Genomic DNA, 22,494 nt, shown 5'->3' with positions numbered 1-22,494 from the left:
GCATCCAGGTGTTAAATAAAGCATTATTACTTTGCTCTGCATGCAATGGTTCGGGTACAAGCATTTGCCTATTTCTGATAGGGTTTTTTGACAATTACACCTTTCTTTTCTCTCAGTTTCATGATCATGAAGAGGCCCTCAATACTGTACATCTGCATGGATCTGGATACCTTAACTCACTCCCTAAAACACAAAATAGATAAACTTTTAATTTTTCATGCTTGTAGTACCAAAAAATCAGCAGCATTTGCAATGCAGAGCAGTGGTTGCTCGGAGACACTGGGAACTGCTTTCTGGAATTCATTGCAGGCACCTTGGTATCAGCATTTTGAATGAAGTGACTCTTCAGGTCACTTAAAAAATTACTGAAATTACTGCTTATTTTAGCCAAATGAACAAAATCAGTCGTTGCATTGCTACCCTGCATTATTTAATGCAAGGAACTTCTGTGGGCAGCTATTAAGCAAGCTGTAACTATGTATGGGTTTCAAAACTTACAGCATCACTGACTAGGGACATTATTTGTATTTTTAAACACAGCAATCTGAGGCAAAGGAGAGATTCACTGAAACAAAGTAGGGGCTGAGCCTTGAAACTCCATGTTCAGAATCTTACTTTAGGTGTTGCCCTCTGTGTTCTGGCAGGTCTGCAGCTAAAACTGATGACACTATGGAACAGAGCTGAGAGACTATGACTTGGTTTCAGCTCAGCAGAAATTAAGATTTTTCCTGTCCCCGCATTTAAGGAAGTAAAAAATATTCAGGATGGTCAACTGTTGATTAGAATGGATTTGCAGTGGAAAAGCAATGGTGATAAATAGGCTAAGACTTAATGACAAATATCAAAACAGGTTTAAATTTTCACCTCAAGCAAGCTTCAGAATTGTTTGTATACCTGGTCTGTACATTTTTCATATTTCTGTGAGCTGTTTGAGCAACTAAACTTCAGTTCATTTTTCTAAAAGGCTCTCACTCAAGAGTATCTTTGCTTTTGCCTTTTTTCCTTCTCCTGGCTACTATAAACTGCTGATTTAAAGACTTTCCTACCCAAACCCCTCTCAAAGCCTGTTCAGCAGCATTCTGAACACATCTCTTTCAGTACCCTGTGCCTTCCCACAACTCTTTCATGTATGCAGAGTATCACCTTTTCAAACAGATCTTTCTGATTTGCTAGATAGTATTTACCATTTGCTAGATAGTATTGGCCATTTAAAACTGTACCAGGCATACAGCTCCTGCCCTTTGAATATCATGGTAAATAATTTTATATTTAATGGCACAATCTAGTTAAACCAAGAACATGGCCAAAGAATGTGAAACAAAATGATGTGTTATTTCCCAGTAAAAAATCACAGCTGTGAATGGTTGAGACTGAAACCTGACCCTGTGTTGAGAAGTGCCCACATACAGCTTGCACCTATCAAACCAAACTCCATGCTGCTGAGCAAAAATACAGCTTTTTTGAGGGGGGTTTCAGATTGCAACTAGTTACAAGTATCTAACCTGTATTGATTATCTTACTTTTAACAGTATTTATCTAATGACACTGAAAATAATCTCTTTCAGTTTGGCAGTTGCTTTTCAAATTAGTAAACAAGTGAAAATGAACAGAACACAAGTGGGCTAAGAAAAAAACCAAATGTCTTGGGTTTTATTCACTGAGGAAAATTCAGTTTAGCCTTCACCACTCCACACTTTTCGGGGTCATCTGTGAAAACACTGTAGCTTGAGAGAACAGTAAATTTGGACAGGCATTAAAGTCTACCACTAGAACGGAACAAATTCAGAAGGTTTTAGCCTGCATTAGTGCTTTCCTCAGTTACTGGGATTCGCATGACAACTTTTGCTTGATTGCTGACGTTAGAAAGACTTGTTCAACTGCTATTATTCCAAGGAATTAGATTTGAAAATCAGCACAATTACTGTTTAATAAAACAGCATTTGCTAATTCCATAGGAATGTTGCTTTTCCAACTATATCATTAATATTATGTGCTTCAGAGACTTCAAAGCTCCCAAAGGTAAAGCCAAGGTTGAGGACATGAAGCAGTACCTGCCAAAGTGGATGTGCCCTGTATTATTAAAAAAAAACCAAAAAAACCCACAAATACCCAACTCCAAAGATTACTCACTGAATTACATCTTCCTTCTCTACTCTGGTGTGGGTCAAATTTTAGAGGAGATGCATTATCTTTAAAACCCATTATAATTTCAGTGAGGGCATAATTGTGTGGTAAAAGGAGATTTCTTTTTCAGTCATACATAGCAATATAAGTAATTTGTGATATATAAACCTGAAACCTAATCCTGTGTCCAGATCAGCGTCAACAGACACCCTGCTCTCCCTAAGACCCCTCAAACCCAAACTGCTTCCTAGCATAAATCAAGGCTTTTGCTGCTTTCAGAACAACCTAACTGCAAAAATAATACACAGATGCAGAAGATTCACTTGACTGGGATTAACAGCTTTTTGATTAGAGGTAAAATCCTCAATACAGAAGTTATGGTATGAAACATGCTTTGCTAAGTCTCTTAAGGTGTTCTTTCAAACACGAAAACATGAGGAAGTTAACGCCAGCTTTGATTTTATAAATTAGTACAAATATTAGTGTGCATCACTCACTAAAGTTAACTCAGGGCACCTGCAGCAAGGCCAGAGGATTCTCAAAGGCATGATTTTAAACCCAAATATCTCTGCTATTTAATACTCACAGAGCAGCCTTTCTCTTTCCAAGTTCTCTACTTATCAGATATCACAATCCACTCACTGGGTTTTGTTATTAAAGATTTACTTTTCAGGCCAAGACTTGATAAATTACTTCATTAACCATTAATGCTCTACGGCTGAGTAACTCTGACCTCCTTGACACAGAAAGAGTCTTGTCTTCTCGACTCTAAAAAAACCATACCTATTTAAAAGCAAATATAAACTACTATGAATAGAGACAGGTCACTTTTAGGAGTGCGCCAAGTTGAGGTCAGTTCAAAATTTTTCCAATTAACTGCAGAAAGCTTCCAAAGAAGATAAAAAGTTGACTCTGTTTCACATCTAATGCAATAGCATATACCAGGTTTGGAGTTGGGATGATACCGAATAGCTCTTCTGAGCTGTTATTTGAGACGTTTAAAAAAATTACACTTTTTCTTCCAAATTAGAAAGGACTATTATTATAAAGGCCTTTTATAGCCATAGCCATAATCCCAGCATGTACTTTCTCCATGTACAGTACTCTTACAGTACTCTTTCCCACTCAGGAAAACACAAGTGTATTGCTGTCTGAAGTGCTGTGCCCTTGGGCCCGCTACTCCTTCTCTGACAGCTCTGCAGGTGCTATGAACTAATTACTAACTTTGCAGGAGGGTATTCCAGAGACGTGGCACAGCAATCGGGTGCTCTGATTGCTGGCCTGCTTCTCCTGCCCCAATGTTAGCAATATTGACCACCTAGGAAAAAACAAGCCAAAGACAGCAGGAATGAGCAAAGTGCAGAGACTCCAGTGTTTAAACCTACCTTTTGGGAGATGTAAGACTGCAAACAGGAGTGGTGCAGTGGAGATGGAATGGACAGAAGGAGAACATACAAATACAAAGACAAAAAAGATAGAAAAGATTAGTGACTTCCTACATCCATGACAAAGTGAGAAAGGAGCCTGGAGAGAAACAAAGCAAGGTTTGATTTGAGTCACCAAGCACTAAAAAATAATCAGACAGGTTAAAACATTTGTATTTCTGTTTTCCCCGTTTTGTTATGTGATGGGAAAATAAATTATCTTCTCCTTGCATAGGCCAAACACAGCTGGAGAAGAGAACTCACTGGTACCCCATGGAACCCTGGAGAACAGCTCACTTCTCCTGCACTTCCATCTGCCCACACTGGGACCCAAACTGAGCCAAGCCAAACTCCCAGCAGCACTGTGCCTGTGGACACTGAGAAATTTCAGTGGGTTTACAAAGGTAGTCAAGAGACGGTGAAAATTTTTCAGTAGCAACTCTGCCTAGCATAGCAGTAACTACTGGCTTTATTTGGGTATATTTCTGTATTTTACCTTAAAAGCATCACTGTTGTGAGAATTTCTCTGCAACATTTAACACAGCAGGAAGTTTTGGAATGTCTGTGATTGGTTGATGTATGTTTTCTTTTATTCTGGTTTATTTAAATTATTTATTTATTTTTTAATTTAACGCTCTAATTCTAATTTAAACAACATACTCAAGGATATTACAACTCTCCTGAGCTTCCCAACAGGAAGACACAATGGAGGAGTCAATATTTTGCTACAAGTTTCAAACACAAAGGTCTGAACTGCCTCTCGTATGACAATCCAGTGGCTAAAGGTCTTGAAATATTTGAGACTGACTGGAAAATGCTGAAGCTGACTGTAAACCAAGCTGTGAGTCTAAAAAATTAACCCTTGGAAGAGACTGGGGGGAGCTTTACATGTACGTAGACACATGAAGAAGGTTCAGCTAACATTTATGTGATCTTTTAGGCTGAAATGTACTGAGTATGTATTGCCATGCCATGGAATGGCAGCTGTTTGCAACTACTGTAACTAACTCAGCAATGCAGCTGGCTGGAAGATCCTACTATGTCAGTGGAGATTTAGAGAAAATGAGACCATGTGTCTAGAATACCGAATTCTAGACACCACACTCACTGACCCAAGGGACTTCTAGAAGTCACCTCTCTTCAGAGGGCAGTTCATAAAATTGTCCAACACTTAAACCTGGGAGTTCAAAAATGGCTGGGAAAAGTTTTCTGCTGTCAGAAGCTCTGGAAAAACAGAACAGGCACTACTTACCTGCACATACATTTGCACTTGGCAAGATGCTAATTTTGTTCAGATTAATATATTGGTGCCTTTTCTACATCCATTGAGAGGCCTTTCAGCTAAGGTCTTGATTAGTATGACTTTTACTGTCACATCAAAGCAGGATTTCATTTACTGTTTTCAAAGTTAGTTCTTCCTCCCCTTATTTCTGAGAAGAGCTTGTGATTATGCAACAGTTTCTTGGATCTGTATAGTCAGTCTTCTCTTCCATGCTTCTTTCAAAATTATTTTTACTAGTACATGAACCTGTCACAAAACAGGTTAACTCCTACCTGTGAGCATACACTCTTGACTTCCCGGAAGCTTGCAGTCAAATTTATTTAAAAAGTAACCTGAAAATAAGACATATTTCTTCCTTGCTCTGTTAAAACAGCTCCTCAGTCAGGCACAATGTTCCCAGCTGTGACAGTGCCTTACACTAAAGAAACTGCTGAATTCACAGTAGTGGGCAGCATCAAATTGACATTTTATACATGCTAAATAATGACATATTAAATAATATCATATTTAAGAATAAATTTTCACATTTCTTTGGGTATGTTTCTTCCAAGTAATTTATCAGTGGTGGTTTTATCATTGCAACTGCTGAGAGCTTCCTCTGTGCCTGATGAATCAGTGAGTCGTGCTGAATATTGACACTTTGTTAAACCACTAGAAAGCTGAACACACCTCTGTGAACACCCACGTTAAAAATGGAAAATCTCGGGAATTCTCTCTTTTTCTCTTCTGGCCTGAGAGCAGGTAACAAGGCCGGCCTGGCCCCTGCCTGTTTCGGCCGGGCTGGGTGGGCTCTGCTGTGAGGCCAAGCTCCCATCGGCTGCCGGGCGGGGCTGAGGCCAGGCTGGGACTCCGGCTGCGAACACCTTGCTGTGACTGAGCCCTGCCCTGCCCTGCCACTAGCCCAGGGTCTGCCGGCCCGGGAGCAGCCCCAGGCCGGGCCAGCTCAGCCAAGATTCTGCTGCCGTTGGGATGTGCCCTCAACCAGCGGGCAGGGGGAGGAGAAGCCATTGTCCCCTGCCCGTGCTGCTGCTGTGTTCTGGCCTGGCTGCTGAGATCCCGGCTGCTCGCCCCAGCCCAGCCCAGCTCAGCTCCGGTCAGTTGACCATCTGTAGGCCCGGGTGAGATATTAACTCTTTCAGTGCACAGATAAGACTTGCAGACCTTCAGTCCTCCCTCGGATGAGAGAAAAGGACAGAGTGAGAACATGTAAAAGAACAACATGAAGACACCAAGGTCAGTGAAAAAGAGTCAAGTACCAGATGGGAGGGATGAGGAGATGCCTTGATCTTAGGGCTGAAACCCTCTTGTAAAGTTATGGAGAAGGATGTAATTGATACATCAGATTCTTTTTCCCTCTGACTCATTGAAAAATATGGGGAGATGAAGTGTTCAAATTCTAGATATGAGCAAAGGCCTCCAAGCTACAGTAAGCAGATGTTAAAGTAGCTGTGATCCTATGAAAAGTTTGAACAGAGAGAGAAGAGTGATGAATACCCTGTGCTCCAGGGAAAGAAGAAGATCTCTCTTTCTAGTGATGAAGATGATCACAGAGATAGATAAAGAAAACCTTTGCTCTTGAACAGCTCATCCTAAAAATAGTACCCCATAAGTTGACATGGCCCATAAACAGAGCTGTGGGAAAAGCTGTGAAAAATGAGAAGACTTCATCATTGCAGATTTTCTGGACAGCTGCTGTTCATGGAAATTAAAAGCCACAAGAGAACTGTTTTCTTGTGGAGAAGTCTCCATAAATTGACAAGAGGGACTCCTCTCCCTAAGTGAACCGAAGAAACACTATCCTAGAAGTGATAAACTGTTTCTGTACGTTTTGAGTGGGAAACAAAAGGTTGTAGGGGGGAGGAGAAGCATTCTAAAGATTTTATTCTGATTCTTATTAGTCTTTTAGTTACTGTTAATAAAGCTTTCTTTACACCCTTTTGAAGCTTTGAGCCTTCTTTGCCTTCCTCCTGATCCTATCTCACAGTAGGAAATAAGTATATTATAGTGGGTGCATCAGCATTTAGACAGCGCTAGACCCACTACATGAATTGGTGCGTTAGCTGGGAAATCTCAAACTGGTTAACCAAAATCACTACACCAACTTTGCTAAAATGCCTTTTTGTTTGAAAACTGCTTATGAAACACACTTTTGAGATATTATACTTGTAATTAATATATACATATATAAATTAATAATTTATCAAACTACAAGTTCCTCTTGTATCATAGCATTTCTGTTACACTTCCCATCACAATCCCAGAAATGCTTGATTTTAGAGCTGCTGAGTTTTTCTGCAGAGAAAATGCATCAGCAGACACCAGCATGCACCAGTAGAGCTTCCCCACCAATCAGCCTGCCTGACTGCTCCCCACACTGGGAAAATTCAGGAGATTGCTCAGGTTACCTGTGCTGAGCCCTACCTTTTCTGTTTGACTGTGATGCCCTTCTGCTGCAAAGCCTTCTCATTGGCCATCTGCAGGAGCTGGATCTCCTTCCGAGAGAAAAGGCGGATAGCAAAGGCTTTTTCCAGGAGCCTCTCTGGGGACACCGACTTGGCGATGTCCCTCACAAAGGCTCGAATGTCCTGCTGGATGCTGTCAGACTCCATGGGCTGCCCGGCTCTGACTTTGTGAAAGAATTTCAGAAGAGCCAGTGCCACACGATAGAGAACTTTGTATCCCTCCACCAGGAAGACATCAAAGATCCGTGCAATGTATGCCATGGGGAGCTCTCCGAAGAGCCACCGCTGCCAGTCCGAGTACACCTCCAGCACATCCTCGGACACTGCCACCATCAGCTTGTGGGCTGCCTGGCAGTATTTATTCACCAGGTCCCCGAAGGTCATGCAGGAGGATTCAAATGCCAAGAAGGTCTGGTCAATGAGCCGCCTGGATGGGTCATTGCAAGCTAGGATGCGACAGACCTGCTCAAAGCACTCAGCCTCATCCTTGCTGTAGTGCAGGAGCAGCGCGATCACTGAGGGCAGTGCCGGGCAGAACGAGATGTCCGGGAACTGATTGGCGATGCACAGAATGATCTTCCTGACTGCCCCGATTCCCTCTGCGTTCAGGCAGTACGTGGGGATCAGGCTGTTGTCCACGAACTCCGGCAGTGGAAGGGAGCTGCTGTTTCTTTTTCCAGTGATCTTCACCACAATGTCCCGGTACACGTTTGCATCCGGGGTCACTGTACGGCATGGGATATTGCTGATGAGTTTGTGGTACACTTTGGCTCTCAGAGAGTGGTTTTTGGCCCAATAGCCCTGCCGGGCCAGCTGCTTGAGCTCATGTAAGTCTGTGCAGGTGAGCTCTTTTGTATCCTGGCTCTGGGCACTCATATCCATTTTGTCCCAGTCCACAAAGCGGCTGTATTCATCCATGGCTCCAGGAGAAGCAAATCGCATAAATCACGAGAACAGAGACTTTAGTTAGTCATTGATGGACTCTTGGATTTCTCTGCAAAAGGGAAGTAAAAAACCAGATATTTGAGTTACAGATAATCTCTTATTTTCTTTATGAACACACATACATACATACTTGTTCCTGCAATGGCAAAACTGTTTTCTAAAGCAAAGAAAGTTAAAGATGCCTTTTTGTTTTTAAGCCAAACTTTTCTTCCATTCTGTCAGTAACTTCTACTGCAGTAATTGATCAAATGCCAGCCAAAAGGCTGATCCTGAGGGCATCTCTCCAGGAAATTGATTTCCCTAACTGAAAGTCCAAGCTGAGGCATGGACCTTTACATTAACATCCCACTCAAGAGAACAGAAGATTCCCATTGCAAAAAAAAATGTATTGCAAAGTGTATTCAATTTGCAATCTCTCTTTCCAATTCTCTGGGGAAGTACAAGTGAAACTTACACTAGAAGGATGCAATCTCATAAGTAGTATATGCTGTTCTCAGACTGTGTGGCCACTGAGAAGTACACTGTGCTCCTACTAACCACAACCATGTCCTCCAAGTAATTTCTTTGTGCTGGTAATAACACTTGTGTGACCACATAGTCACTGAGATTATCTTGTTAATCTGGTACAATTTTTCTTTTCCATTGGATAAGATTTCTTCATGTGGTCAGACATTGGAACAGGCTGCCCAGGGAGGTGGTGGAATCACTGTCCCTAAACAGTGTTCAAGAAATATCCCGGGAAGTGTTCAAGAAATGACAGGATGTAACACTTAGAGCTCTGGTCTAGTAGACAGAGTGGTGATTGGTCAAAGGCTGGACTCAATCTTGGAGGTCTTTTCCAATTTCAACGACTATGTGCAGCTGTACAGTCAGTCAGATCATTGCTAGTGCCAGAAGAGGGACTTGTGCAGGACAAGAACCCTGCTTCCTGACTGCAGCAAAGGGTCAAGTCAGTTTCAAACACCTTCATTAAAGCACTTACATTTTCTAACTGTTGTTCTGGATGCTGGCCATGCCCTGTCACAGAGGCACACAACAGTTCTCCTATTGGAGATGCCACAGACACCTTTGTGACAGCACTAGGAACTGGCACATCAGGTTCTGGCCTCTAGTGCCTTGTGCCAAGTTTACCTGATCTACCTGCTGGCTCCAGGTTCAGAGCACACCTGTGTCCCAGCAGAGAGTGTGGCTGTGACCACTAAAGGCCATATCCAAACCGGCCTTAATCAGTCAGTGCAAAGCCAGAAGGGGATGCACAATAATCTCCACTATTGCAGCAGCCCTGCTGAGTGCTAGAACCTCTGCCCATGTGCCCTCACTGTCCAAGTGAAGCTGCAAACACAGCTGTGGATGCTGCACACTCTGCAAAGGCAGAGAATACCGATAAAATCCAAGAGGACCATAAAACTGTTCTGTCCAATTAAGATGTTATATAGCAAGGTTAAATAAATGAAAATATTCACTGGAAGGCTTCCAAAGAATCCTTAGTCATTCCAGTATTGACAGACTGAAAAACGCATTGAACTTGGTATTTACTGGCACAGTCTTCCATTCAAGAGGCCTTTGAGCCTATTAGGGATATGCCCTGGAAGAATCTGCCACAGGCTTTGAGAAAGCCTCACTGCTTTGGGTGAGACACCAGGGTTTTTCCCATGGTGGTCTGCAGCACTATGTTAATCTCCCTCAGTTCCCTATAGGTCACTGTCCTTTACCCTGCCCTTGTACTGCCCCTGTGCCCACAGACCACTGGATTGGCCCCTGACCCCATACCTAACCCAGGACACCGCACTGCTTTGCTGTCTTCTGTCCCTGGACTCCTTCAGTGTGACGCTACAATAAACCTTGCTAGAACTCTGTACAGAGACCCTCTCCATCTTTCTTCGCTGACCTATCTGTGGTGTGAGTGTGGACTGAGTGACTGTCTGTGCCTGCCTGAGCGGCTTTCTCAGAAGATGCTTTCAGGAAGGTAGCAGCAAACACCATCGATTTTCCGTGCTACTACATTCCATAAATCTGGTGTTTTAAAATGATTTGAAACTCCTAAGGAAGATATACCATCAATATGAGATCTCATCCTCCTAGCTGCACCTTTGGAAAAGAATTCAAACATTTTGCCTGAAGCAGCCATAGCAGCCAATCCAGGCAGTTTTAGATTCTGAGTAAATGCTAACCTGAGTACTTTGGAATCACATGCTGAAAGTCCCAAATTTAACTCCTCTTTTAAAAGTTCAGCAGCAGCATGCAGGAGCCTTTCAGAGAACACTTTTGGATGGCTCTTCTCTACCATATTTAATTCAGGGCTTTTTTATAAAAAGAAGACTGGTTTTGATCATCATTCTTACAGTGTAAGAGCGATATAGAAATGCTCACCATTTCTTTTTGCTGCATTCTTCCACATCTGAAACTAATTCTCAGACTGTAATTAAAGAAGGCAACACATTGTCCTGATTCCAGTTCTGAAAGTGAGACATCTTACATGGTTCAGCTGTGGGGTCTCAGTGTGAGCTCAGGGTGTGTTTCCTGGAGATCCGGTAACGGCAGGACACCAGTCCATCGCAGAGCCAATGTCAGCTCCAGGGAAGTGAACATTTTTCTGTAATTCTCCACCTGGGAATCACAGAAACACTCATTTTTAATTCAAATCCTAAAATAAGGCCCTTTCATAAAAGAGAAATTTAATCCTACTTTGCACTGGCAAAAGCATGGTGAGATGAACCATTCTGTTCCTGGACACTTCAGCATAGAAACTATCACTGCCTTGTGCTTGCTGGAGTCTCCAGCATCTTCCACCTTCTGCCATCACCCCTTGGGAACTGCTTACATTTATATTAGGGAGGGTTAAGTAAAATACTCATCATATAAGATAACTTCTAAGACACCCAGATTCATTTGGGCTTTTTTTTTTCCTGTAAACTTTATTCTCCTTATTTCCTAAGTTACACAGGCATACTTAGAGGCTGCATCAAACAGACATTTTTCACTCTAGCAATTATTGTTCGTTCCAGGAACTAATAAATTTGATTACTATGTGCTCTTGAAGCTTACTGAAATCCATGTCAGTCAGACTGCCAGAAGTTTTAATTTGAGCTCACAGTTTTATAATTTTTTTGGCTGGGATAAATCTGTGGGGTCTGCAAGCAGGTCTGGCTGCTTATACTTTTCACAGGTCTAGATGTTGCAATAAAAAGTGACAGCAAAGCAACTCGGCATCATCAGGGCTGCCAGAGCATGACCAGCTCTTAACTGTGCTTGCAAACCAACAGAACTTGTGTGCTTCAGTGTAATGGTGCATAGTTCCTGATACCTTGCCAGTAGCTACTGTAAGCCAGCAGGCCTCAAACAGGGAGGATTTACTTGCCACAGAAGAGCCAAAAAAATCTCAGGAAAATTCCAGCCAGCCTTCAACTCCTCCTCAATTCTTTCTGAATCATCCTCTCCTGGGAGACAAGTTCTCTCTCTTCTGGTAATCATGTAAAGAGCAATGTTTAACTTTGGGCTGCTGGGAAGAGGAGACAGAGATGACTTGCCCTCAGCAGTCAATAACCAGTGAGTCAGGGCTGTCTCCTGCCCATCCGTCCCTCCACAAGGAAGCGAGTAGGCAGTACAGACTTGTATTTGGAGGGAGGCTGGAGTTTCAGTTAGGGAGTAAAAGTAGAGGATGGCTGTTTGAGAGTGCAGTTATGTCACAAAGTCCCACATTCACCTAAACTTCCTTGCTTACCCCTCTTTATAAAGGAGGGTAAGACAGGCAGAAGAGAAAAGAGAAAAAACATTTCAGAATAAAATGTTTATATATAGATATGGCTATAGGCAGGCAGAGAGACTCATTTACAGACCCTTATTGCAGAAAACTGCTTTCCCTCTTGCTTTAACTGGAGATGGGGACAACAACGATGGATGAGTGCCTGAACAGCACAGAACTGAAATGTGGTCTAGTATGTGTAGGCATAGAATGACAAGGGCATTGTATAAACTAGCAAAAAAAAAAAAAAAAAAAGCAAAAAAAAAAAAAAAAAAAAAGCATTATTCATAACAACCAGAGAATCACAGACCATTCTGGGTTGGAAGGGACTTTAAAGCTCATCTCATTCCATCCCTTGCCATGGGCAGGGACACCTTCCACTATCCCAGGCTGCTCCAAGCCCTGTCCAACCCTTGGACACTTCCAGGGATGCAGGGGCAGCTACAGCTTCTCTGAGCAGCCACAAAAGCTTAAATTTCTGTACTGAGAGTAAGCAGACATTATCCTTTCTAATCACACTGACTTTTAAAAAATACAGGAATTAACATGGAAGAACAGAACCGGGAGAAAGAGTTTTCTTCTTAGTACCTGCCCCACAACTGTAGATTGCTAAATGTATTAGTTTTTAATGGAGCTCTTCAGGTAAGTGCAATTAAAAAAAAAAAAAAAAAAAAAGCAAGAACACAAGTGAGAAGTAGAACTAGAAAAATGCATACTGAGGATCTGCCAACAATGGCTGCAGTACAGGCAAAAGCTTTTTCAAGATTAAGTTTAAACTCTGAAGCAGGCAAGCAATCATTACAGTTCAAACCCAAGCAAAGACCATAGCAATTTGCATGATTTTAAGTCAGTGACTGAAATTTTCAGGAAATATTTAGCTTGCTATTCTAGCCACATTTTCCATTTCATTCCCTTAGCTCTTCCCATTGTCTTTTGGACTACTTTCAGAAGACTGCTGAAAACTGTCTGAATCTGTATAAAACAGCAGTGAAGCTAACTGTGACAGGCAAATTCCTACTGTCTACAAAGAAAAATTCTATAAAAGTGTCTAAAAACACATTAGGAAAAAAGACTTTAATTATTACTTATTTTTAGTATGGGGAATATAAGGTTGCAATTTTACTAAAGATAACATGGCTGTGGGCCACTTTAATTATTTTATTATTAAAGGGGTTTGTTTTTTCTTTACAAAATGCAGGAACTAGCAAACTGAAATATCTGAATTACAACTAACTCAGAGAGTAACTATTTCTTTTAAGTAGAGAGTACGTGAAATACTCTACAATAATAAAATATTCAGAGTCTAAACTTCTTGAAAAACAATTCCAATTTTGGCTAAAGCCTGAGATCACATTATTTGATATTGCTTTTAATAAACATAAGAGAGTGCCCTAAAAACCCAAGCAGTAATCAGTAGCTCCTGGTTCCCCATTCCATTTATGTATTCTTGCAACTTCGTGTTCTGAAAATCTGCCTACAGTTTAAAAGATCAAACCACTTCATTTAAATCTAGTGTAGTTGCTCTATAATAGGAACTACCAAAGTTTGAAAATTACATTTTTCATCTTGTGCATAAGCAGTTACACTAACTTTGGTAAATATTTTTAAGCAAATATTTCCTTTTGCTGCCCTTCAAATCAAGAGTAATGTAATCCTTCAGACATGCAGCTATCATTTGGTGTTTATATTTCTGTTTATATTTCTGACCAGTGTTGTAGACATGGAAAACACTCAAATTTATTTGTTTTCATAACCTTGTGAAACTAGGTTAGTGAATCCATGCAGAAGGTAATTAAGAGATAAGAACTGCTTCCTCAAGACTGCTTGCTACTAGTCCTTTTCCCAGTAAGAGGAAATTAACCCCAAAAGTCTGAGATGAATTCCATCCTTGAGGGATACTCAACCACCTCTGAGATGTCTGCTTCCTAAAGGGAAGTCTGACAGAAGCACAAAGCAACACAGCAAGGTAGCAGTAACTGCAGAACAAAAGACAGCTGGTAGGCAGCTTCCCTCTCCTCCCCCAGTATTTCAGTGCATCCTGCAGCTTTCCCAATCCTGGACTTACAGCAGCACACCTTGACATCTCTGCTACGTGGATCTGGAAACAAGACTGGACACCACTGTTCCCCCTACATCCAAACACCTCCTGATCAGAAGCACAGTTGTACAGGCTCGGTGACTTTGCCACCCCTCCCTAGGGCAGATGTGATTCAGAGATTGAATGAAACACTCCATTTAGCATTAGACAGCAACCAGCTCGTCTCATGAAGAGTGTCTGGGAGCGAGTGGCTGCATTGTGCAGTAATGATCCCTTCCAGGAGAGTACACAGAGCCCGATGGATTGCTTTAACGTGGTTAAATGCAGTTCGATCTCTAGGATTGTGCCCTGGGCACTCTGTACTCACAAGCTGGGTGCCAGGATAAAATGCCTTACAATGTTCTATTACAAGTTTAGCAATAGTGTGATAGCAGATTATTAGATGCTTCCTGGTGGGTTTTTGATATGCTTTTAGGACAAAGTCTAAAAACCTCTCAATTTCCCAAGTAACTGATAAAGACCCGATATCAGAGCACTCTACAGGGCAAATACTTCTAGGCATTTAGATTATTTCTCTTGAAATATCACCACTGTGTATGAAGCACACTAACAGATTGTCCTAGAATCGCATGTTTTCTTTCTTAGAAACATACTACCACATTCTTAAACAGTCTAAATTATCTGTAATTAATTTGTTGTGCACTTTATTACAGTCTAAAGTTCAGACACACATTCAGACACAGCAGTTCTTCATTGCTGGGCAGGTAAGTGATAGTAGCTTATATTTAGGAGAATGTGTATGTCATAGAATCATGGAACAGTTTGGGTCAGAAGAGACCTTAAAGATCATCTCATTCCACCCCCTGCCATGGACAAGATGACTGCTGGACATTCTCTCTTGAGAAAGGTTCAAAATATGAAAGGTGCCATTTAAAGTCTGTTAAGGAAACCAGCCAATGTTCCAATTCCCCATATCATCTTTAAAACAAAACAGAAAGACAATTTAGTCAAAATAATTCAAGTATCAGTGTGGATACTTATGCCAGTTCAATTCTTCCATAAAATTAACTGATAATACATGTTTATAGTGGTTTTAGACCTCCTCAGTGCAACACATGAACACACAAAGCCTTAGTGGGCAGTGCTGGAGAGCTTAAGGGGTATCTAAATTGGGAAACATGTGGATGCAGCAGTAACCCTGATGTAATGGAGCACACAAATCCTTAATCTATGCTGAATCTATGGAAATCACTAAACATGCTTCTTGTATGTGTAGTAAGCAAATGGAGATGTACACTTTTATTCCTGCCAGCAGTTATCCCTACAACTTTTTTATTCCAGGGGAGATCTGTGCTCCATAATTTTAGCCAGCAGCTAAAAACAGGGTAGGGAAACCTCATTATCTCAGACTATTTCATGATTGCCTACACTAAGTATAAGTACACTAAGTATAAGGGCACAGCAGTTTTCTCTTGGAAAGCAAAAGCCAATTTACAGTAAGATGAGCATATAAAAATTAGAGTTTAAACTGTCATTTTACTCAGAATTTAATTTTCTTCCAGCTCTGCAAAACCCTACAGATTTTTTTCCTTTCTTCTGATGTTGCTTAGAATAAAAGCTTCAATAATCTGGTATGCCCTGTAATGGATTACCCTTTCCTGAAAGGAAGTGTAGATTACCCTGCACAGGGGAGATACTCAGACACCAACTACACTTTACAAGCAAAGGAGAACCTAAGCTCAGCCAACAGCTCCATTTTGGAGAACTGAACAACACATTGCTTTATTTTGGTACTTATTTCTGTCATCTTTCTAAACATATTATCTATTAAAAGAGTAGCAACAAACACTCCTGAGCAGCAGCAAAGGTACAGAAACAGCACCTCATAATGAAAAACTGATGAGTGTGAAATCCCACACTAGTCCTGCATTACTTTGTGATTTCAAAATCACAACAGATTGGTTGACAAGTTTATAACCTTACTATTAGTGTATACTGTTAATATTCTAGTCTTTCTGGGGAGAGAACTTTGGGTGACTGGCCCTGTCATAGAGTTCAGGGTCAGGGTACAGGTTTTACAGGAAGCTTTGCTGTTGAGGTGCTCTGTACCCATGTACTTGCTCTGAGCAAATTTGAAGGGATTTACACACCTGACACATCTACTCCTCTCTCCAGTGGCACTGCACTAGCCAATGAATTCCAAGTCTCTCACCTGGAGGATACAGGCATATTGAAATGTAAACCAGGAGCAGGAATCCTGTCTCCACATCCAGATTAGAAAACAAACATTTTCGTTATAAAGATATTACAAACCAAAACTATTAAACAAAAAGAATCCCAAAACTCCTCCACCACTCAGACTGAAGTGCCTTTATTAACCCTTACCTTAGAACCTGTGACTATACAGATCTTCTTATAACTTAATCCCTTCGGTTGGGCCTGTTTGTGAGGTGAAAAATAATCTGTAAAAATTGGACTTTTTAAAATAATGCACTGGGCAACACTGATATACATTAGGTGCACCGCTGACCTCCACACCTTAAAAAAAAAGCTATCTGCATGCACAGCTTCCAATCTTCATTCCTGAAACTACAGAAAACAAGGTGACAAATACCCTCACCAAAGAAAACAGCTAAAAAAGCCACATTATTAAAGTGCTTGCAGCATCGACAACTCATTTCAGTCTCTAAAATCACAAGCAGGATTACTACTTGTGGTAGCTGTGTCACAAATACTTTTAGCTCCCCCTATTCTCTACAGGATGTATAAAGTCTGCATTAAATAGGCAATCTCTGAAAAGTGTTTCTCTTCCAGGGACTAGCAGGTACCTGCTGCATAGGTACATGATTTTGGAATTCCCACTGCAGTGTTTGGATCACCAGTTCTGAAACAAACCCAACTATACTCTGATGATATGCAGTGGATTATGGGGTTAGAATAGCTGATTTGCTGAGAGTTGGTATCTGGCCTTTCTCCTATTAGGTAGAAAAATTCAAACCAATCTGAACATTATTTTTCTTTTCAAAATGTTGATGGTCAGCGTAGCAGATTTGACAATAACACAGTACAAGTTTTCTGAAACATAGTCACTACAATTGCACTTGTGTACAATTTATTTCTCGTTTAAGTGGTTTTCCCCATAAAAAATTAACAAAATAATGAAGTGGTGAATTTTGACACCTACACCTAAGTTATACTTATTTGACAACATAATCAGGAGAGGGAGAAAGAGTTTTACACTGACAGAGAGTAAGTTTAGATTAGATATTGGGAAGAATATCTGTGAAGGTAGTGAGGCCTTGGCAGACACAGAGAAGCTGTCGCTGCCCCTGCATCCCTGGAAGTGTCCAAGGCCAGGCTGGATGGGGCTTGGAGCAACTTGGGACAGTGGAAAGTGTCCCTGGACACGGCAGGGGGTGTAATGAGATGAGCCTTGAGGGCCATTCCAAGCCAAACCACTCTGTGCTGACGTAGCTACCTATACCCCAAGATTCATTCAGCACACTCCTTAACACAGACATTGGCAGTCTCCAAGATTTCTCCTGAGTCTCTTTCCCAAGACAGTGGGAATCAACATTTCTGAAAAATCAGGCAAGTGTTCTCTAACTTCAGAAGTTTAAGCAGGAGAACAAATGAGTTATGCTAAAGCCTAAGAGTGTGAACACCACAGATACGAGCATTTCCATATATTAATGTCAGAGATTTTAAAACATTTGAGTCCAGAACAGGACCTCACCAGCACATATTCCCACCAACACATGTGGACTCCAAGCCAGTCAATCATTAATTATAGTGCAATAAGATCTAATTTTGTATCAGGTGACTGGTCAAGTACCAAAGCAGGAAATAGCTCATGAACACTATAGCTCATGAACACTATTTCTGCAACAAAACCTACTGCACCCACCAACACACTCTGTTCAATTGTGTCAGACTATTGCAAATAAACCTGAAAATAAAGGCATCCTCAAATGAATTTGAGATAAATTGTAGTTCTTTAGTCCTGATTCAAGGCTGTACAGACAGAATAAAAGGAGCTATTTTTCTTCCAGACCATTAACACAGTTTATCAATTTTAAGTGGTAACACACTGTGCCTGAGCATGAAGCCACACAGCCCAACAGCAGCTGTTCCAGTTGCCTCTCCAACCTAACAAGGAGGGCAGGGGGAATTCTACAGAGCCAGAAGAACAGCAAGGACCTAAGTTATGGTATGTTATCAATAATGTGCTTGTCACTGGCTGTATGCGGCTTCAGCACTAAAGCAAAGGCACTTACGACCTAAACAAATGCATACAATACAAGGCAACAATAATGCCTAAACAATGCATTATCAGATCGCAATAACCCTGGTACTGGAGATGGTGAGACACCCCTGCAGTGTGGACTGGTTTGCTTTGCTTGCCTTAAATATACAGACAGTTATTTTAGTACAGGGATAGCTTCTTTTCCCATTTTTCTTTACAGTCCAAATAACAGAGGGATCAGAAGATGGAGGCCCTTCAAGATTTCAGATTAACAGAACAAATAAGCAAATACAACCAAGGGGAGAAAACAAAGATCACAACAAAAGGAGTGAGCTGGGAAGAGCAGAGGTACTTAAATATGTGATGGATCCACAAACAGCCTGCTAGAAACATTTACTTGGCAGCACTTAATAATTAACAGCAAAACAAAAACCCCAAAAACCCCAAACAAACAAACCACCCCCCCCCCCTCACCAGAAACAAAGAAGAAAACAAAACCCACAAAATCCCCACCACCACCAAAAAAAACCCCAAAAAAACCAAAACAAACAAACCAACCCAAAAAAACAGTGAGAAAGCTGTTTTTCTTTGAGTTAAAATTTCTGGCCGTGGGAACACGCCTGCAAACTTTCTTTCAAATATTAATGACAGAAAAGACTTTCAGTACAAGGATTTCCAACAGCTAATTATTGTGCAATACTATCCACAGCTGTTTTGAAAATTACAAAGGATATAAGTAGCATGTATTGCTTGGAAGGAAGAAAAAGCTACCATAAAATATTGCTGGAATCCTTGAACTCGAGTTATCATTGCTGTTCCTGAGTAACTATCTTGGAGAAGTCTTTTGCAACAGTCTAACAGCTAGTGATTACCGAAGGAAGGAAATTCTAACAAGACGGAATTCCCTGTTCTGGTAATACAGCGCCCTAAATATGATCCATGTTATTTCTGTGCTCTGGGTACACCTGGATGCTCTGAAAATCCTACTTGGATTTCCTCTAAGTCAGAAAAGCTTTCAGATGGTCCAGTTTCTTGTAGGAAATGGACATAAAAACATAAGGATTGAGATAATATAGTTCAAAGGAGAAGGTCCGACTTTCTTCTCATCACAAGTACACAGCACCTGAAAGGTGTCATCCCTCCTGCTGCCCTGGGACCGGAATCAGCTGAGATACTACATCCACCCGGAGATTGCTCGCTTGTTCACAGGCCCAGAGAGGCCGGGGAGCATTTTGGCAGGTTCCAGCCAGCACTCTAAATTTAGAGTGGCTAACAGTGTGCCAGCCCCAATATTCCAGCAGCAACTTTCACTGAAGCATGGGCCGGAAAGACTAATGTGAAAACAAACTCACAACAAAATTCTACTTTCATTATAGAAAAACCATTGAAGTCAGAGGCTGCAGAACACAAGTGCTGGGCTTAGAGAGCTCTCCCCGCGAAGATCCCCTGCCCCGCTGCCGGGGTGGGCTGGCAGAAGAGGTGAAACTGCGCGTGCTAGGGCGAGCGTCAGCAGCGGTCAGAAGATCCTCTGAGGCACTGACCGGCACCTGAGGCTCGCACAAGCCATTTAAACACCTTCAGCCTCTCCACACACCACGCAAGCCCCCAGGCGCGCAACCCAGAGACCCCACGGCCGGCTCGCCGTATGGACCGGCGCCCGCTCTCCGGTCACCGACAGCCCCGGAGGTTCCGCCCTGGGTTCTGGAGCCCACGGACAGACACGGCGGCTGGGGCCGCACCCGAGCCTCCCCGGCAGCTGCTGCCTGGTCTCGCAAGAGCACAGCCAGCGGCCCGGACATGGGGGCCCGACGAAGGCCGGTCTCGGAGCCAGCCCCCTCCGGGTCCCTCCCGGTCCCTCGCCGGAGGATGCTGCCGTTATACTGCTGCGATGCCACCGCCCGACACCGAATTCCATCCCCCCTCGGTCGGCTCCCGGAGCCGCGCTCGCCCTCACCGCTCTCCGCCGCTCCGGGCCGCGTCCGGCGGGACCGGGGGCGCGAGCGGCCCCGCGCTTGCGCAGAGGGCGCGGCTGCTGTGGGACGGGCGCGCGCACACGGTCCTGCTGGGCCGGGCGGGCGCGCGCGGAGCGTCCCCGGCCCTGGGGCTGTGGGGAGGGCTGTGAGGGCTGATGGGGGGCTGTGAGAGCTGATGGGGGGCTGTGAGAGCTGATGGGGGGCTGTGAGAGCTGATGGGGGGCTGTGAGGGGCTGTGAGGGCTGTGGGGAGGGCTGTGAGAGCTGATGGGGGGCTGTGAGAGCTGATGGGGGGCTGTGAGAGCTGATGGGGGGCTGTGAGGGCTGATGGGGGGCTGTGAGGGGCTGTGAGAGCTGATGGGGGGCTGTGAGAGCTGATGGGGGCTGTGAGAGCTGATGGGGGCTGTGAGGGGCTATGAGAGCCTGTGAGAGCTGATGGGGGGGCTGTGAGGGCTGATGGGGGGCTGTGAGGGGCTGTGAGAGCTGATGGGGGGCTGTGAGGGCTGATGGGGGGCTGTGAGGGGCTGTGAGAGCTGATGGGGGGCTGTGAGGGCTGTGAGGGGCTGTGAGGGCTGGTGGGGGGCTGTGAGGGGCTGTGAGAGCTGGTGGGGGGCTGTGAGGGCTGATGGGGGGCTGTGAGGGGCTGTGAGGGCTGATGGAGGGCTGTGAGAGCTGATGGGGGGCTGTGAGGGGCTGTGAGAGCTGATGGGGGGCTGTGAGAGCTGATGGGGGGCTGTGAGGGTGGTTCTGAGGGCTGATGGGAGCTTTGGAGGAACAGGAGGCTGTGAGGGGTCACAGTGAAGGGCTGTGAGGGATGTGCAGCCTAAAATATAGGGAGTGTGAGGTGTGATAGGAGCTATGAGTAGTGTGGGGCAGACAGGGTGGTTGGGGCAGTGTTGTGATAAGAGTATAGAAACTTGGTGGAGAAGAAACCCCTTGTGAGCCAGCTGGTTGTTAGAGATCAGAGAGGGTGAGGGTAGCTGGGCTTAATCTCTTATTATAAGCAGCCTGGCGCAATAAGTGGTTGTGTTCAGTAGGAACTTCCACAAGCACAGGTTCTCAAACAGGGTATGTTCAACACTGTGTCTGGTAATGTTCAATAAGAACTTTCACTGTCACAGATTCATGAATAGTGTGGTTTATTGAAGTGGAAGAAATGCGAGGGGGAATGGAAAGGGGGAATAACTGTAAGGTAGTATGTTTTAATTAGGTTTTCAGAAGAAATTCTTTACTCAGAGGATGTTGAAGTCCTGGCGCAGATTTCCCAGAGAAGCGCTGGCTGTCCTGGATCCCTGGAAGTATCCAAGGCCAGGCTGGACAGGGCTTGGAGCACTGGGACAGTGGAAGGTGTCCCTGCCCATGGCAGAGGTGGAACTGGATGGGCTCTAAAATCCCTTCCAACCCAAGCCATTTAAGAGTCTATGAAATATAGATTTGGAATTGCCCTAGATGGATGCAGTAGCTGTGATAGAGTTCTAACAGTAGCAATACTATTGTGTTAGCCCGGGTAATAATAATCATAATAATTTTATGTAGAAGCTTACAATGAATGCTTGGGAGGAGGGAGAGGAGACTAGTAGCCCATCAATTGTTTCTGATGTCCTTTTGGATCTTTCTCCTAACTAGGTAAAATTTTTACCCTCCTTATATATAGCCAATCTTATCCCCCTGCTCCTTTTTCACCTATAGCATGATCTAAGCAGAGAGCAACATAATACAATAATATATGTGGGACTAAGGTGCTTAATGCAGGTGATTAGCATATGTAGTGTTTGTTGAGGGGTTTTTTTTGTTTGGCTGGTTTTTTGTTACCGTCCTTCAAAGTTCTGGTCATACAGCTTTGTTCTCATTTGCTTCATTCTTCAGAGTAAGAGCATGATCATTGCATCTTCACAGAACTTGCTCCTTCAGGGCCTTTCCTGACATCAGCTATGCAGCTCTCCATCCGCAGAGATAGCACAGGGGGTACACAGCATACACTGTAGATATTAAGCCTCAGCCCTTGCTTGGCTCCTTAGTCATTATCCCACAGACAGCAGTGTTGTGTGAGGAGAACTTGGGCTGTGCTTCTGCCCTGGAGTCTGGGAAAAGCTCAGTGCAGATGTTAGAAACAATTGTTTAGGAAAGCTTTAAAAATCTGGCTACTTTTATGCTCAGTAACAATATGTTTGTTTTTTTCTTTTTGCAAAGCCTGGAATGGCCAGGACAGAAATTGGTTTCTTTTTAAGATGAAGGATTTCCATAGTGTTTATTTGACTT

At 43.1% G+C, this 22,494-nt stretch overlaps 1 protein-coding gene across 8 annotated transcripts in view; it reads right to left on the bottom strand.

The window, feature by feature from the left end:
• Window positions 1-20,323, bottom strand: part of TBC1D24 (TBC1 domain family member 24) — a 33,960-nt gene extending 13,637 nt beyond the window's left edge. For 4 of the 8 annotated variants that reach the window (XR_001123265.5, XM_012576498.5, XM_072935540.1 and 1 more), the window contains exons 1-4: window positions 20,218-20,323; window positions 10,608-10,844; window positions 7,252-8,286; window positions 3,510-3,527 (exon numbers count right to left, since the gene is read on the bottom strand). Coding sequence is in view for 7 of the 8 variants with exons in the window: in XM_012576498.5 (XP_012431952.1) it covers window positions 3,510-3,527; window positions 7,252-8,234 (1,001 nt within the window). In the remaining variant the exon portion in view is untranslated. The remainder of the gene's footprint in view (window positions 1-3,509; window positions 3,528-7,251; window positions 8,287-10,607; window positions 10,845-20,217) is intronic. The other 4 variants (XM_012576502.5, XM_072935543.1, XM_072935541.1 and 1 more) reach the window with 3 other exon arrangements.
• Between the last annotated feature and the right edge of the window lie 2,171 nt (window positions 20,324-22,494).

This window comes from Taeniopygia guttata, chromosome 14, assembly GCF_048771995.1.
Source record: "Taeniopygia guttata chromosome 14, bTaeGut7.mat, whole genome shotgun sequence".
NCBI classification, from domain to species: Eukaryota; Metazoa; Chordata; class Aves; order Passeriformes; family Estrildidae; genus Taeniopygia; species Taeniopygia guttata.
Note: the sequence above shows the minus strand (reverse complement) of the source record. Positions and strands in the feature narration are given on the sequence as shown.